The 17,327-nt window shown below is 44.2% G+C and overlaps 2 protein-coding genes across 2 annotated transcripts; one reads left to right on the top strand and one right to left on the bottom strand.

The window, feature by feature from the left end:
- Positions 1–272: 272 nt before the first annotated feature.
- nubpl (nucleotide binding protein-like) lies at positions 273–13,473 on the bottom strand. The gene is made up of 10 exons (XM_046309636.1): positions 13,279–13,473; positions 7,797–7,941; positions 7,580–7,614; positions 7,338–7,428; positions 7,179–7,218; positions 6,984–7,074; positions 6,205–6,384; positions 886–1,006; positions 690–772; positions 273–515 (listed from the first exon to the last, which is right to left on the bottom strand). Exons 1-10 carry the CDS (start codon positions 13,417–13,419, stop codon positions 453–455), a joined length of 990 nt encoding a protein of 329 aa, XP_046165592.1. The 5' UTR covers positions 13,420–13,473; the 3' UTR covers positions 273–452.
- Positions 13,474–13,499: 26 nt separating this feature from the next.
- Positions 13,500–14,529, top strand: dtd2 (D-aminoacyl-tRNA deacylase 2). Its single transcript, XM_046309637.1, has 3 exons — positions 13,500–13,763; positions 13,891–13,960; positions 14,104–14,529. Exons 1-3 carry the CDS (start codon positions 13,653–13,655, stop codon positions 14,427–14,429), a joined length of 507 nt encoding a protein of 168 aa, XP_046165593.1. The 5' UTR covers positions 13,500–13,652; the 3' UTR covers positions 14,430–14,529.
- The last annotated feature ends 2,798 nt before the right edge of the window (positions 14,530–17,327 follow it).

The raw sequence follows: 17,327 nt of genomic DNA, 5'->3' as shown, positions 1-17,327 counted from the left end.
TCTTTGGAGAGACCTGAAAATAGCAGTGCAGTGACGCTCCCCATCCAACCTGACAGAGCTTGAGGGGATCTGCAGAGAAGAATAGGAGAAACTCCCCAAATACAGGTGTGGCAAGCTTGTAGCGTCATACCCAAGAAGACTCAAGGCTGTAATCGATCGAAAAAGACTTGAGGCTGTAACAAAGTATTGAGTAGGGTCTGAATACTTATGTAAATGTTATATCATTTTTATTTTATTTTATACATTTGCAAAAAAAAAAAAAATGAAAAACCTGTTTTGCTTTGTCATTATGGGTAGTGTGTGTAAATTGATGAGGGGGAAAAAAAATATTTAATCCATTTTAGAGTAACAAAATGTGGAAAAAGTTAAGGGGTCTGAATACTTTCCGAATGCACTGAATCTCCTGTAGATGACGAGTTGTCCAGTTGTCCTACACAGTGGAGGGCAATAACTCAACCAGATAGTTCTTCTAGACGCTGGACCACGGCAGTCGCCACCTTTCTGTAGGCCTCAGCCTAAAACAATGGGCATAGGCAGACATATTAAACAAACCCAGGTAGAAAACTAACATGGCAAACTCTCAAAAGTGTAAAATGTATACAATGTTATGGTGAAGAATACACTGTTTGTTTTCCAACATTGCCAATATTTATCTTGACTATCTATTGTCATCCAAGCAGCATACCAACCTCAGGGCTGTCAGGTGAGGACACCACTACAGGCTGGCCTCTGTCTGACATCTCTCTGATGCTCAGGTGTAGAGGAATGTCTCCTAGACAGAGGAGGGAGAGACATCAGTCTCTACACTATACTATCATTCTATTAGATCTGAGATTGAGAGAAATAATGAAATCTGTAATGATTTATGTTTGAAATGGATCTTACCCAATACTTGTACTCCCAGAGTATCAGCAAGGGTCCTTGCTCCATCTGCCCCAAAGATGTGGGTCTGGTGGTTACACTTGGGGCACTGAAACACGCTCATATTCTGGACTATGCCCAGGACCTATGAGATGTGACATATATATAAATATACACATATATATTTTTTTAAATGCAACATGTAGTGTTGGTCCTACGTTTCATGAGCTGAAATAAAAGATCCCAGACATTTTCCATATGCACAAAAAGTGTATTTCTCCCTGTTAGTGAGCATTTCTCCTTGGCCAGGATAATACATCCACCTGACAAGAAGCAGATGAAACAGCATGATCATTACACAGGTGCACCTTGTGCTGGCCACTCTAAAATGTGCAGTTTTGTCACACAACGCCACCGATGTCTCAAGTTTTGAGGGAGCATGCAATTGGCAGGCTGGCTGCAGGAATATCCACCAGAGCTGTTCATTTCATGTTCATTTCTCTACCATAAGCCACCTCCAACGTCATTTTAGAGAATTTAGCAGTAGATCCAACCGGGCCTCAAAACTGCAGAACATGTGTAACCATGCCAGCCCAGGTACTCAACATCTGGCTTCTTTTCCTGTGGGATGATCTGAGACGAGCCACCCGGACGGCTGATGAAACTGTGGGTTTGCACAACTGAAGAATTTCTGCAAAACCTTCAGAAACCATCTGTCACGATCTGTCATGATAAATAAGTGGACCAAGGCACAGCGTGAGTAGAGTTCCACATATTTTTAAAAGTGAAACTTCCAAAAAACAGCAAAGAATTAACAAACGTGCAAATACGTAGCGCACATAGGCACTATATAAAATCAATATCCCACAACGCAGGTGGGAAAAGGGACACACTAAGTATGATCCCCAATTAGAGGCAACGATATATCAGCTGCCTCCAATTGGGAACCATGCTCACACACCAACATAGAACTATAATAACTATAAAACACCCCTAGTCACGCTCTGACCTATTACACCATAGAGAACCCCGAGGGCTCTCTGTGGTCAGGGCGTGACACCATCTCAGGGAAGCTAATATGCATGCTCGTTTTCCTCACCAGGGTCTTGACCTGATTGCAACTCGGCGTCGTAACCGACTTCAGTTGGCAAATGCTCACCTTCAATGGCCACTGGCACGCTGGAGAAGTGTGCTCTTCACGGATTACTCCTGGTGTCAACTGCACCAGGCAGATGGCAGACAGCCTGTATGGTGTTGTGTAGGCGAGCGGTTTGCGGATGTCAACATTTGGTGATGCCACCGTGAGTGCCGCATGGTGGAGGTGGGGTTATGGTATTGGCATGCGTAAGCTATGAACAACGAACACAATTGCATTTTAATCGATGGCAATTTGAATTCACAAAGATACCGTGACGAGATCCTGAGGCCCACTGTCGTGCCATTGATCCTGCCGCAATCACCTCATAATGATAATGCATGGCCCCATGTCGCAAAGATCTGATCACAATTCCTGGAAGCTGAAAATGTCCCAGTTCTTCCATGGCCTATATAGTCACCAGACATGTCACCCATTGAGCATGTTTGGGATGTTCTGGATCGACGTATATGAGAGCGTGTTCCAGTTCCCGCAAATATCCAGCCACTTCACACAGCCATTGAAGAGGAGTGGGACAACATTCCACAGTCCACAGCCTTATCAACTCTATGTGAAGCAGATGTGTCACGCTGCATGAGACAAATGGTGGTCACACCAGATACGGACTGGTTTTCTGACCCACGCCCCTACCTATTTTTTAAGTTATCTGTTACCAACAGATGCAGTTTTTTTTAAATGTATTTTATTTGACCTTTATTTAACCAGGCAGGCTAGTTGAGAACAAGTTCTCATTTGCAACTGCGACCTGGCCAAGATAAAGCATAGCAATTCGACACATACAACAACACAGAGTTACACATGGAATAAACAAAACATAGTCAATAATACAGCGGAACAAAAGAAAACAAAATGTCTATGTACAGTGAGGTAAGATAAGGGAGTTAAGGCAATAAGTAGGCCGTGGTGGCGAAGTAATTACAATATAGCAATTGAAACACTGGAATGGTAGATGTGCAGAAGATGAATGTGCAAGTAGAGATACTGGGGTGCAAAGGAGCAAGATAAATAAATAAATACTGTATGGGGATGAGGTAGGTAGATAGATGGGCTGTTTACATATGGGCTATGTACAGGTGCAGTGATCTGTGAGCTGCTCTGACAGCTGGCGCTTAAAGCTAGTGAGGGAGATATGAGTCTCCAACTTCAGAGATTATTGTAGTTCGTTCCAGTCATTGGCAGCAGAGAACTGGAAGGAAAGACGACCAAAGGAGAAATTGGCTTTGGGGATGACCAGTGAGATATACCTGCTGGAGTGCCTGCTACGAGTGGGTGCTGCTATGGTGACCAGTGAGCTGAGATAAGACGGGGCTTTACCTAGTAGAGACTTGTAGATAACCTGTAGCCAGTGGGTTTGGCGACGAGTATGAAGCGAGGGCCAACCAACGAGAGCGTACAGGTCGCAATGGTGGATAGTGTATGGGACTTTGGTGAAAAACGGATGGCACTGTGATAGACTGCATCCAGTTTGTTGAATAGAGTGTTGGAGGCTATTTTATAGATGACATCACCGAAGTCGAGGATCGGTAGGATGGTCAGTTTTACGAGGGTATGTTTGGCAGCATGAGTGAAGGATGCTTTGTTGCGATATAGGAAGCCAATTCTAGATTTAATTTTGGATTGGAGATGCTTAATGTGAGTCTGGAAGGAGAGTTTACAGTCTAACCAGACACCTAGGTATTTGTAGTTATCCACGTATTCTAAGTCAGAGCCGTCCAGAGTAATGATGCTGGACGGGCGAGCAGGAGAGGGCAGGGTTGAATAGCATGCATTTAGTTTCCCCTTCGTTTAAGAGCAGTTGGAGGCCACGGAAGGAGAGTTGTATGGCATTGAAGCTCGTCTAGAGGTTAGTTAACACAGTGTCCAAAGAGGGGCCAGAAGTATACAGAATGGTGTCGTCTGCGTAGAGGTGTACCAAAGAATCACCAGCAGCAAAAGCAACATCATTGTATACAGAGAAGAGAGTCGGCCCGAGGATTGAACCCTGTGGCAGCCCCATAGAGACTGCCAGAGGTCCGGACAACAGGCCCTCCGATTTGACACACTGAACTCTATCAGAGAAGTAGTTGGTAAACCATGTGAGGCAATCATTTGAGAAACCAAGGCTGTCGAGTCTGCCAATAAGAATGTGGTGATTGACAGAGTCAAAAGCCTTCGCCAGGTCGATGAATACGGCTGCACAGTAATGTCTTTTATCGATGGCGGTTATGATGTCGGTTAGGACCTTGAGCGTGGCTGAGATGCACCCATGACCAGTTCTGAAACCAGATTGCATAGTGGAGAAGGTACGGTGGGATTCAAAATGGTCGGTAATCTGTTAACTTGGCTTTCGAAGACCTTAGAAAGACAGGGTAGGATAGATATAGGTCTGTAGCAGTTTGGGTCTAGAGTGTCACCCCCTTTGAAGAGGGGGATGACCGCGGCAGCTTTCCAATCATTGGGAATCTCAGACGATACGAAAGAGAGGTTGAAAAGGCTAGTAATAGGGGTTGCAACAATTTCGGCAGATAATTTTAGAAAGAGAGGGTCCAGATTGTCTAGCCCGGTTGATTTGTAGGGGTCCAGATTTTGCAGCTCTTTCAGAACATCAGCTATCTGGAATTGGGTAAAGCAGAAATGGTGAGGGCTTTGGCGGGTTGCTGTGGAGGGTGCTGGCAGTTGACCGGGGAAGGGGTAGCCAGGTGGAAAGCATGGCCAGCCGTAGAGAAATGCTTATTGAAATTCTCAATTATAGTGGATTTATCACTATAGTGTTTCCTAACCTCAGAGCAGTGGGCAGCTGGGAGGAGGTGCTCTTATTCTCCATGGACTTTACAGTGTCCCAGAACATTTTTGAGTTAGTACTACAGGATGCAAATTTCTGTTTGAAAAAGCTAGCCTTAGCTTTCCTAACTGCCTGTGTATATTTGTTCCTAACTTCCCTGAAAAGTTGCATATCACGGGGGTTATTTGATGCTAATGCAGAACGCCACAGGATGTTTTTGTGCTGGTCAAGGAAAGACAGGTCTGGAGTGAACCAAGGACTATATCTATTCCTAGTTCATTTTTTTATGGGGCATGCTTATTTAAGATGGTGAGGAAGGCACATTTAAAAGAATAGCCAGGCATCATCTACTGACGGGATGAGGTCAATGTCATTCCAGGATACCCCGGCCAGGTCAATTAGAAAGGCCTACTCGCAGTTTTATGGAGCGTTTGACAGTGATGAGGGGTGGTCGTTTGGTTGCAGACCCATTACGGATGCAGGCAATGAGGCAGTGATTGCTGAGATCTTGATTGAAAACAGCAGAGGTGTATTTGGAGGGCGAGTTAGTTAGGATGACATCTATGAGGGTGCCCATGTTCATGGATTTGGAGTTGTACCTGGTAGGTTCATCGATAATTTGTGTGAGATTGAGGGCATCAATCTTGGATTGTAGGATGGCCGGGGTGTTAAGCATGTCCCAGTTTAGGTCACCTAGTAGCACGAGCTCAGAAGATAGATGGGGGGCAATCAATTCACATATTACATTTACATTTAAGTCATTTAGCAGACGCTCTTATCCAGAGCGACTTACAAATTGGTGCATTCACCTTATGACATCCAGTGGGACAGTCACTTAACAATAGTGCATCTAAAACTTAGGGGGGGTGGGGTGAGAGGGATTACTTAACCTATCCTAGGTATTCCTTAAAGAGGTGGGGTTTCAGGTGTCTCCGGAAGGTATGGTATCGAGGGCACAGCTGGGGGCAGAGGGAGGTCTATAGCAAGCGGCAACAGTGAGAGACTTGTTTCTGGAAAGGTGAATTTTTAGAAGTAGAAGCTCGAATTGTTTGGGTACAGACTTGGATAGTAATACAGAACTCTGCAGGCTATCTTTGCAGTAGATTGCAACACCGCCCCCTTTGGCAGTTCTATCTTGGTGGAAAATGTTATAGTTAGCAATGGAGATTTCAAGCTTGACTGAAATCTGTATTCCTAGGTCATGTGAAATCCATAGATTAGGGCCTAATGGATTTATTTCAATTGACTGATTTCCTTATATGAACTGTAACTCAGTAAAATCTTTGAAATTGTTGCATGTTGCATTTATTTTTTTGTTCAGTGTGCATAGATAAACATCTCACAAATGTGTATTTTGTCCTTACCAAGGTCATTTGAAAAGAATTGAAGTAAGAATAAAGGGGCATTTAGCATCCAAAGCTCTTACCGGTACATTGACCTTTCTGAACATTTCTGCACCTCTGCGTGCATCCAGCAAGGCAATATCCTGAGGAGTGGACACGATCACTGCCCCTGCTATTGGGACGTTCTGAGTGATTGATAACTGAACATCTCCAGTCCCAGGTGGCATGTCAATAACCAGGTAGTCCAGCAGTCCCCAATCTACCTGCATAGGTAACAAAAAAATGACATGTAGTATATAGTATAAAAACTAACACGGATTACTGTACTGTCCTACAAAAGCAAAGTGCATTAACAACAAATGTTTACTGCAAAATCTCACTTCAACGTCTTTCTGTTTAAATTCTGGTACTTTATGATATATTCTGATCGACTGGCTTGTTCTTGTCTCAGAAAACAAAAAAACACGTTAATGAGATAATAAATTTGTGGATCAAGCCCTGAATGCTGATTGGCTGACAGACACGGTATATCAGACCTTATACCACAGGTATGACAAAACATATACTTTTACTGCTATAATTAAGTTTGTAACCAGTTTATAATAGCAATAAGACACCTAGGGAGTTTGTGGTATATGCCCAATATACCACGGCTAAGGGCTGTGTCCAGGCACTCTGCATTGCACTGTGCTTAAGAACAGCCCTTAGCCGTGGAATATTGGAAATATACCACACCACCTCGGGCCTTACTACTTATATATACACAAGGCCATTACAACAGACCAAAGATTTTGAACCAAATTCGTAGTTACCGCACTTTGCCTTTGGAGGTCAGTGTACATGAACGATCAGTCTCTCCCACCTGTCTAAGTAGCTTCTCTATAGCTGACATCACCATCAGGCCCCTCCAGACAATGGGTGCAATATCCTCTACCAGAAACCCCATGGACATACTGAGGACAGAAGGATGAGAGATGGACATGACAGTCAATGACTCAATGGTTTATTTGTTTGCTTACCTCCCCTGTCACTGGCAATTGGAGATACATTTACTCACCAAGGAATCCCAAAATTCATAAGTGGTCTCATTAGGTTGTCTGAAAACACAAAGAAAACATAGGTTGTCTTTTCAGTTTGATCTCTGTAATGAATGGATACATCTAAAACATCCTTGTTATTCCTCAGGCTAGACTACATGCAGATTGATGTCTCCTACTGTCAGTTAGTTCTGGGTTCCCCTTCAGGCTCATCAGCTTAGGAATTGAGGGACCGTAAACATCAGCGTCTAAGATGCCCACAGTTTTACTCTGTGTGCAGAAAAGAGACATGAAGAGACACTGAGTGACAATGTAGTGAGAGAGAGAGAGATTGTCATGGTTCTGCATACCCATGTTGGGCAAAAATTGGTATGCAACAGTAATGACAAAATGTGCAAATTAATAATGGTGCTTTCCTTACTGGATCATTAGCTGTGAGTCCAAGGGCCAAATTCACTGTTGAGGGGAGGAAAAAGGTTGTAGGCTAGCAAATGACTACACTGTATAAAAATATATATTTCATAAAGACAGAAAGATCAGGCCAAACCACTGTCTGTTGAAATGTATGCAAATTGTACACATTTGTGCAAATGTTTCATGAATGAGCAGCACAGAGAGCCCGATAAGAACCTGCTTACCTGCAGTGGTTGATTTCCCAACACCCCCCTTCCCTGAGGCCACCACAATAACTTGTTTCACTCCAGCAATGGGCTTTTGTTTGGGCAAGCCACGAGCCATGTGCTGCTTCTGTCTCTCCGGCAACGACCTCTCAGGACCTGAGGTCTGGGGAGTACAGAGTGTTAGAGTTGCGTAAATTCATCATGGAATGAGCAAGTGAGTTTATCAACAACACATGATAAACTTGAATGTAACTTGTATATACAGTACCCGTCAAACATTTGGAGCACCTACTCATTCAGGGGTTTTCTTTATTTTTTACTATTTTCTACATTGTAGAATAATAGCGAAGACAGCAAAACTATGAAATAACACATATAGAATCATGTAGTAACCAAAAAAGTGTTAAACAAGTACAAATATATTTGAGATTCTTCAAATAGCCACCCTTTGCCTTGACGACAGCTTTGCACACTCTTGGCATTCTCTCAACCAGTTTCATGAGGTATTGGTATTTTATTAGGATCCTCATTAGCTGTTGCAAAAGCAGCAGCTACTGTTCCTGGGGTCCACACAAAACATGAAACATAATGACGTAATACAGAACATCATTAGACAAGAACAGCTCAAGGACAGAACTACATACATTTAAAAAAAGGCACACATAGCTTACATATCAGTACATACAAACTATCTAATAGGTCAAATAAGGGAGAGGCTGTGAGCTGTTGCTTTATCTGTTTTTAAAAACCAGGTTTGTTGTTTATTTGAGCAATATTAGATGGAACGGAGTTCCCTGCAATAGCATTACATTTACATTTAAGTCATTTAGCAGACGCTCTTATCCAGAGCGACTTACAAATTGGTGCATTCACCTTATGACATCCAGTGGAACAGTCACTTTACAATAGTGCATCTAAATCTTGAAGGGGGGTGAGAGGGATTACTTATCCTATCCTAGGTATTCCTTAAAGAGGTGGGGTTTCAGGTGTCTCCGGAAGGTGGTGATTGACTCCGCTGTCCTGGCGTCGTGAGGGAGTTTGTTCCACCATTGGGGGCCAGAGCAGCGAACAGTTTTGACTGGGCTGAGCGGGAGCTGTACTTCCTCAGTGGTAGGGAGGCGAGCAGGCCAGAGGTGGATGAACGCAGTGCCCTTGTTTGGGTGTAGGGCCTGATCAGAGCCTGGAGGTACTGAGGTGCCGTTCCCCTCACAGCTCCGTAGGCAAGCACCATGGTCTTGTAGCGGATGCGAGCTTCAACTGGAAGCCAGTGGAGAGAACGGAGGAGCGGGGTGACGTGAGAGAACTTGGGAAGGTTGAACACCAGACGGGCTGCGGCGTTCTGGATGAGTTGAAGGGGTTTAATGGCACAGGCAGGGAGCCCAGCCAACAGCGAGTTGCAGTAATCCAGACGGGAGATGACAAGTGCCTGGATTAGGACCTGCGCCGCTTCCTGTGTGAGGCAGGGTTGTACTCTGCGGATGTTGTAGAGCATGAACCTACAGGAACGGGCCACCGCCTTGATGTTGGTTGAGAACGGCAGGGTGTTGTCCAGGATCACGCCAAGGTTCTTAGCGCTCTGGGAGGAGGACACAATGGAGTTGTCAACCGTGATGGCGAGATCATGGAACGGGCAGTCCTTCCCCGGGAGGAAGAGCAGCTCCGTCTTGCCGAGGTTCAGCTTGAGGTGGTGATCCGTCATCCACACTGATATGTCTGCCAGACATGCAGAGATGCGATTCGCCACCTGGTCATCAGAAGGGGGAAAGGAGAAGATTATTTGTGTGTCGTCTGCATAGCAATGATAGGAGAGACCATGTGAGGTTATGACAGAGCCAAGTGACTTGGTGTATAGCGAGAATAGGAGAGGGCCTAGAACAGAGCCCTGGGGGACACCAGTGGTGAGAGCGCGTGGTGAGGAGACAGATTCTCGCCACGCCACCTGGTAGGAGCGACCTGTCAGGTAGGACGCAATCCAAGCGTGGGCCGCGCCGGAGATGCCCAACTCGGAGAGGGTGGAGAGGAGGATCTGATGGTTCACAGTATCGAAGGCAGCCGATAGATCTAGAAGGATGAGAGCAGAGGAGAGTTAGCTTTAGCAGTGCGGAGCGCCTCCGTGATACAGAGGAGAGCAGTCTCAGTTGAATGACTAGTCTTGAAACCTGACTGATTTGGATCAAGAAGGTCATTCAGAGAGAGATAGCGGGAGAGCTGGCCAAGGACGGCACGTTCAAGAGTTTTGGAGAGAAAAGAAAGAAGGGATACTGGTCTGTAATTGTTGACATCGGAGGGATCGAGTGTAGGTTTTTTCAGAAGGGGTGCAACTCTCGCTCTCTTGAAGACGGAAGGGACGTAGCCAGCGGTCAGGGATGAGTTGATGAGCGAGGTGAGGTAAGGGAGAAGGTCTCCGGAAATGGTCTGGAGAAGAGAGGAGGGGAGGGGAACGGCACCTCAGTACCTCCAGGCTCTGATCAGGCCCTACACCCAAACAAGGGCACTGCGTTCATCCACCTCTGGCCTGCTCGCCTCCCTACCACTGAGGAAGTACAGCTCCCGCTCAGCCCAGTCAAAACTGTTCGCTGCCCTGGCCCCCCAATGGTGGAACAAACTCCCTCACGACGCCAGGACAGCGGAGTCAATCACCACCTTCCGGAGACACCTGAAACCCCACCTCTTTAAGGAATACCTAGGATAGGATAAGTAATCCCTCTCACCCCCCCCCCTAAGTTTTAGATGCACTATTGTTAAGTGACTGTCCCACTGGATGTCATAAGGTGAATGCACCAATTTGTAAGTCGCTCTGGATAAGAGCGTCTGGTAAATGACTTAAATGTAATGTAAATGTCAAGCGGGCAGGTTGTTGGGCGGCCGGCCGTCACAAGATGCGAGATTTCATCTGGAGAGAGAGGGGAGAAAGAGGTCAGAGCACAGGGTAGGGCAGTGTGAGCAGAACCAGCGGTGTCGTTTGACTTAGCAAACGAGGATCGGATGTCGTCGACCTTCTTTTCAAAATGGTTGACGAAGTCATCTGCAGAGAGGGAGGAGGGGGAGGGAGGAGGATACAGGAGGGAGGAGAAGGTGGCAAAGAGCTTCCTAGGGTTGGAGGCAGATGCTTGGAATTTAGAGTGGTAGAAAGTGGCTTTAGCAGCAGAGACAGAGGAGGAAAATGTAGAGAGGAGGGAGTGAAAGGATGCCAGGTCCGCAGGGAGGCGAGTTTTCCGCCATTTCCGTTCGGCTGCCCGGAGCCCTGTTCTGTGAGCTCGCAATGAGTCATCGAGCCACGGAGCGGGAGGGGAGGACCGAGCCGGCCTGGAGGATAGGGGACATAGAGAGTCAAAGGATGCAGAGAGGGAGGAGAGGAGGGTTGAGGAGGCAGAATCAGGAGATAGGTTGGAGAAGGTTTGAGCAGAGGGAAGAGATGATAGGATGGAAGAGGAGAGAGTAGCGGGGGAGAGAGAGCGAAGGTTGGGACGGCGCGATACCATCCGAGTAGGGGCAGTGTGGGAGGTGTTGGATGAGAGCGAACACTCAACGGAACGTGTAGTTTAGAGTGTGTGGTCTTAGACAGCAAAGACAGCTATGTAGCTAGCTAACACTACACTAATCAAGTCGTTCAGTTGAGTGTAATAGTTTCTCCAGTGCAGCTAATCGGTGGACGTTAGCTAGCTGGCTAGTGAAGACTACGTTAGGACGGCGAAATACGATAATTACGCAATTATCTTTGATACAAAGACGGCTATGTAGCTAGCTAAGAAGAAATTGCTAAGATTAGACAAAACAAACCGTTGTGCTATAATGAAATGTAATGAAAAAGTTATACTACCTGCGGAGCGAAGTGCCGATGCGACCGCTCGCTCCAACCCGCCCATGGCTCTATATAATACTGTGCGCTTTTCTTGAATTAGTTCTGGATTTGGGGACTGGAATTGGTTCTGGATAAATCACCTGGAATGCATTTCAATTAACAGGTGTGCTTTGTTAAAAGTACATTTATTTCCTTCTTGATGCGTTTGAACAGATTTGCACACGCTTGGATTCTCCTCAGCCAGCTTCATGAGGTATTCACCTGGAATGCATTTCAAATAACAGTTGTGCCTTGTTAATCTGTGAAATTTCTTTCCTTAATGCGTTTGAGCCAATCAATTGTGTTGTGACAAGGTAAGGGTGGTATACAGAAGATAGCCCTATTTGGCAAAAGACCAAGTCCATTTTATGGTAAGAACAGCTCAAATAAGCAAAGAGAAACGACAGTCCATCATTACTTTAAGACATGAAGGTCAGTCAATCTGGGAAAATGTCAAGAACTTTGAATGTTTCTCCAAGTGCAGTCGCAAAAACCACCAAGCTCTATGATGTAACTGGCTCTCGTGAGGACCGCCACAGGAAGGGAAGACCCAGAGTTACCTCTGCTGCAAAGGATAAGTTCATTAGAGTTAACTGCACCTCAGATTGCAGCCCAAATAAATGCTTCACAGAGATCAAGTAACAGACACATCTCAACATCAACTGTTCAGAGGAGATTGCGTGAATCAGGCCTTCATGGTCGAATCGCTGCAAAGAAACCACTACTAAAGGACACCAATAATAAGAAGAGCCTTGCTTGGGCCAAGAAACACGAGCAATGGACATTAGACCGGTGGAAATCTGTCCTTTGGTCTGATGAGACAAATTTGAGATTTTTGGTTCCAACCGCCGTGTCTTTGTGAAACGCAGAGTAGGTGAACGGGTGATCTCGTCATGTGTGGTTCCCTCCATGAACCATAGAGGAGGAGGTGTGATGGTGGTTTGCTGGTGACACTGCCAGTGATTTATTTAGAATTCAAGGCACACTTAACCAGCATGGCTACCACAGCATTCTGCAGCGATAAGCCATCCCATCTAGTTTGCGCTTGGTGGGACTATCATTTGTTTTTCAACAGGATAATGTCCAAAACACACCTCCTGGCTGTGTAAGGGCTATCAATTGACCTGGCCTCCACAATCACTCGACCTCAACCCAATTGAGCTGGTTTGGGATGAGTTGGACCGCAGAGTGAAGGAAAAGCAGCCAACAAATGCTCAGCATATGTGTGAACTCCTTGAAGACTGTTGGAAAAGCATTCCTCATGTTGCTGGCTGAGAGAACGACATCCGAAGGTCGATTATTCTACAATGTAGAAAATATTAAAAATAAAGAAAAACCCTTGAATTAGTAGGTGTTTCCAAAGTTTTGACTGGTACTGTATATACATGATGTAAATCTTATAGTGTTGCTGTTAGTTATAATTAGTTATAGTTATACAGATACGTAAACAAACATGCTACATAATTGGCCTCAATGGCTTGCAATGATTAGCTAACTAGCTATGTAGGGTGAATCAGAGTGAACTTGATAGCATTTACTTAGCTAGCATGTAGAAAGCTCCCTAGCTAGTTAGTGGTAGCGAACTAAACAACACTCCATGGAGTGGAGTTTAGTTCGCTAGTTAGTTGTAAACAATTTTAGCAAGAGCTAGAATATTACCTTATGAAAACGTATGAAATATTTGCCGCTTTGTGGAGCATGTTGAACGTCTCTCCCTGTCCATAACACTGTTGGTTTATTTAGGTTAGCGGTTGTTAATTTTAATAAATGTGAGAATTTACTGTAGCTACAGTGAGCCATCTTGTGTTATTGCCATAGAAAAAATAGGTTATTGTTGAAGTGCATGTCGATTTTCTATGACGTATACTTGTTAACTGCGCGTCAGGAGGAGACTCACCCGGAAGCGAGTGTCAGAGACACGAACGTTTTCGTGTCTCTTCTGTTATTTTCCTTCACTGTCCCTTTTAAAAGTGAGTTTTTTTTACGAGTCCTCTTGTGCTTTATAATCTGAAACAGGCAGATATCATTTCAAAATGACTGAAAAGGCAGGTTCTCCACTAGCAAGAACTGTTCTTCAGCAGTGTCTCTATGCAAGGCTTCAAGTCAAACCTGCAGATGATCAGTCTGAGGCTGAATGGGTGGAGGTACTATTGAATTATCTTCTACTACTTTCTTAAATGCAAATATGGTCTGCCTGCTGAGAATAAGATTTGCACCTTGCCTAAAATAATATTTGGGTGATGGGCTGCTCATAAGATTTCATGTTTTCAGATTGACAGAGGGATGGTGGTCTACATCTGCTTTTTTAAAGGCGCTACAGAGGAAATTATTCAAAAAATCGGTATTTATTGTGCTTTTTACAGTTTTTGGATAATACTGCAATAAAAGCAACTACCTGGGCTTCACTGTCACTGTTCTTCAAGGAATCGTAAAGCAATGTTGCTAGTACTGAATGGTTATTGATCCCTCTGCTCTACTCCACAGTGAACACTCTGCTCAACTTGAAGCTGTGTGAAGCTGACTCTGGGAAGTATGTGTCAGTGTTGGACCTGCCTGGGAACGTCCTCATTGTGCCTCAGGCTACACTGGGAGGCAAGGCCAAAGGGAAGGGCATGCAGTACCACCATAACATTGGGAAAGAAGAGGGCCTACAGCTCTATTCTAACTTTGTCTCCCTGTGTGAGAAGGAACTGGCTTTGTCCAGTAACAGTAGTGAGACTGGGATGATCGTCAAACATGGAACATATGGGAACAGACAAGTGCTGAAGCTAGATACTAACGGACCATACACACACCTGATGGAGTTTTGAACCTTCCAATACTAATGACATTTCACAGTAAATTACCAATTGCACTCTTGTCCCTGAAATGGTGGTACTGTAGATCTGATTATTAAAGCTGCCAACATTGTGTATTGTAATGTGTGTGTTTGTATCATGTTGTTCTTTAGTGTTAAATCATAGAAATATATTATGATCAGGAAATCAAAAGAAAGTCTGAACTCAATTGAAATATTTGTATAGACAACCTTGTTGCAAATTGTTGATGGGTTTATGAAGTGCGACCTGTGATATCTAGTGGGGATTTATGAGCACTGCACTAACAAAACAAATCCCCTACACCTGAAAGAAATATATATAAGATCATTTAAAACTTTTTTCAGCTAAGATTGCTACTAGTACATTTTTTTTTAAATACTGTACATACATTAAAACAATGATGGGGAGGGGAAACAAATGTATGAGTACTTGAATCAGTTCCTCCCACTCTATGGCGGTAATGTGCCTTGAATGTCAATTTCACATCGCTAAACCCATAGAAAAACGTGAGGAAGTGTAGAGAACACATCAAGTACGATTTGTGCCATAACTTAGTGTTTTAGTGAGAATGGGGTAGTTGCGTCCCAATATCGGAATATGGGCGAGTCGGTGTGTCGAAAGGAAAGTAGTGGGCGTGTCAAGCGCTCTGCTTACAAGTAGTGATGGACATTCCGGTTCTTTTCAGTGAGCCGGCTCGTTTGGCTCAGCTTACCAAAAAGAGCCGGCTCTTTTGGCTCCCAAACGGCTCTTTAAAAAAGATATGTTTTGTATTTTGTCAAGTCAAACAGTTTGCAATAGTTTGACTATGATTGGTGTTAAAACAATTCTAATTAAATTATTAAATTAAATCATACTCTACCTTAACCAAAATGTATTTAAAAATGCATTCGTTTGTTATGAAAAAGAATGCTATTAAACATTTGCATTTAAAGTATAACTTTTTAATGTATAATAACAAAGTGCATGTAAATCTAACCATTCAAAACGATTTGAATCTAAACAGCATAATATAATATTTCACCATATCAAAGAAAAATAAATGACAGAGGAGGGGCTCCTCCAAATAGGATCGGACCTCCATGATGGCATCTGCTGAGAGGTTCCTTTGTGCTGCATCACCAGTTGCTCTCTCGTCAAAGAGCATCCAAACAGCAGATGTTTGTGGCACTACTGCTGGTGCTTCTGCTCCATCTGATCCCTCTTCTTCCTGTTGCCCTGGTGCCTGAGCCAGCTGACTGCTGGGGCTGTACCTCCCTGCTGCTGAGGTTATTCTTTGAAGAGCCTCATCAATCGCTCTGGCATCACTGAAGGCTAACTTCTTAAACATGGGGTCAAGTGCAGCGGTTTCTGATAGCACGTGATTATATTCCATTCTGTGGAACTTTCTGTCCATTGATGAACATAGGGTGTCCATCAACTCTGTCACATGTCCTGTGGTTACATTTGCTTCTCTCTGGTGGCTGGCTGTGATTCGCTGCAGACCCTTACACAGGAGTATCATTTTTGAGGCTGTCACATAGCTGAGAAGAGAGAACAGTAACTTATTAGTTAAGGTTCATGTTTTGTATACTGATACTACATTCTCATCTACTGCTCATTGAAAGTCTGTGTTGCCCAGCAACAGCCCCAAAACATCACTGCTCTAGAGGAGATCTGCATGGAGGAATGAGCCAAAATACCAGCAACAGTGTATGAAAACCTTGTGAAGACTTACAGAAAACGTTTGACCTCTGTCATTGCCAACAAAGGGTATATAACAAAGTATTGAGATAAACTTTTGTTATTGACCAAATACTTATTTTCCACCATAATTTGCAAATAAATTCATTACAAATATTTTTTTTCTCATTTTGTCTGTCATAGTTGAAGTGTACCTATGATGCAAATTACAGGCCTCTTTCATCTTTTTAAGTGGGAGAACTTGCACAATTGGTGGCTGACTAAATACTTTTTTTGCCCCACTGTATAATACTGGATTAAATAATGATGTAGTAATAACTGCTTACTGTACCTCTCTCCCCTGATCTCCACAGTGACCTACTCAAAGGGTTCCAGGACTCTGCACACCTCCTCCACCACCTCCCATTCCTCTTGGGTCAGAGCATCAACAGGTGCATTGACATTGAAAATGGCCAGGGTAGAGATGATGGCATCCTTTGACTCAAGAAACCGCTTCAACATATTCCACCTTGTAGTGCAGTCTTGTTTAGGCCTCAGCTCAGGCATCCCCATCTGGCATTGTGTAGACTTTAGTTTCTCAGCACCTATTGTGCTCCTGTGGAAGTATTCCACAGCTGCTTTTTCACTTTGTCCACAGTGGGCTTCATCACCTTCAGAGCATCTCTTCCTACCTAAATATATATATATATATCTACTGTGTCATTGACTTGTTTGTGTTAAAAAAAAAAATACTACAATCAGGTTGATTGTGTGGGCAAGACATGGATGATGGGTCCATTTTAAAATGTTCATGGCTTTGGTTGTGTTAGCTGCATTGTTGCTAACATTACAGACCACTATTCCATCTACTTGCCATTCTCTGGCCACTCTCAACAATTCCTCTGCCAAGTTCTCTGAGCTGTGTCTGTTGCTGAACTCAAAGCAGTCCAGAAGACAGCTAGAGATCGAAAAATCTTCAATGAAGTGACATGTAACCGACATGTAAGAAGTGGTTACCCTTGATGTCCAGCAGTCAGTGGGAAGGCAAACTGCAGTAGCTTTTTGGACTCTTTCCCACACTGAAGCCTGTGTGCTCTCATACAGTTGTGGAATAAGTGATTTTGAAAGGGTTTCCTGCTTGGAATTGTGTACATTGGATTTAGACTATTGCTATAATGTCTCTGTCCTCCACGATCGAAAATGGCTGGAAATCGGTGGCAATCATTTCAG

The sequence above is a fragment of the Oncorhynchus gorbuscha genome, linkage group LG17 (genome assembly GCF_021184085.1).
Source record: "Oncorhynchus gorbuscha isolate QuinsamMale2020 ecotype Even-year linkage group LG17, OgorEven_v1.0, whole genome shotgun sequence".
NCBI lineage: Eukaryota > Metazoa > Chordata > Actinopteri > Salmoniformes > Salmonidae > Oncorhynchus > Oncorhynchus gorbuscha.
Note: the sequence above shows the minus strand (reverse complement) of the source record. Positions and strands in the feature narration are given on the sequence as shown.

Bases quoted from the DNA above. Each gene is read 5' to 3' on its own strand.
- nubpl (XM_046309636.1), bottom strand. From the start codon at position 13,419: ATGGCTCACTGTAGCTACAGTAAATTCTCACATTTATTAAAATTAACA. The intron at 1,007-6,204 runs GTAAGAGCTTTG...CACATCTCATAG, and splicing joins TCAGAAAGGTCAATGTACCG to GTCCTGGGCATAGTCCAGAA. The intron at 516-689 runs GTTGGTATGCTG...CCATTGTTTTAG, and splicing joins CCTCACCTGACAGCCCTGAG to GCTGAGGCCTACAGAAAGGT.
- dtd2 (XM_046309637.1), top strand. From the start codon at position 13,653: ATGACTGAAAAGGCAGGTTCTCCACTAGCAAGAACTGTTCTTCAGCAG. The intron at 13,764-13,890 runs GTACTATTGAAT...TCATGTTTTCAG, and splicing joins CTGAGGCTGAATGGGTGGAG to ATTGACAGAGGGATGGTGGT. The intron at 13,961-14,103 runs GTATTTATTGTG...TCTACTCCACAG, and splicing joins GGAAATTATTCAAAAAATCG to TGAACACTCTGCTCAACTTG.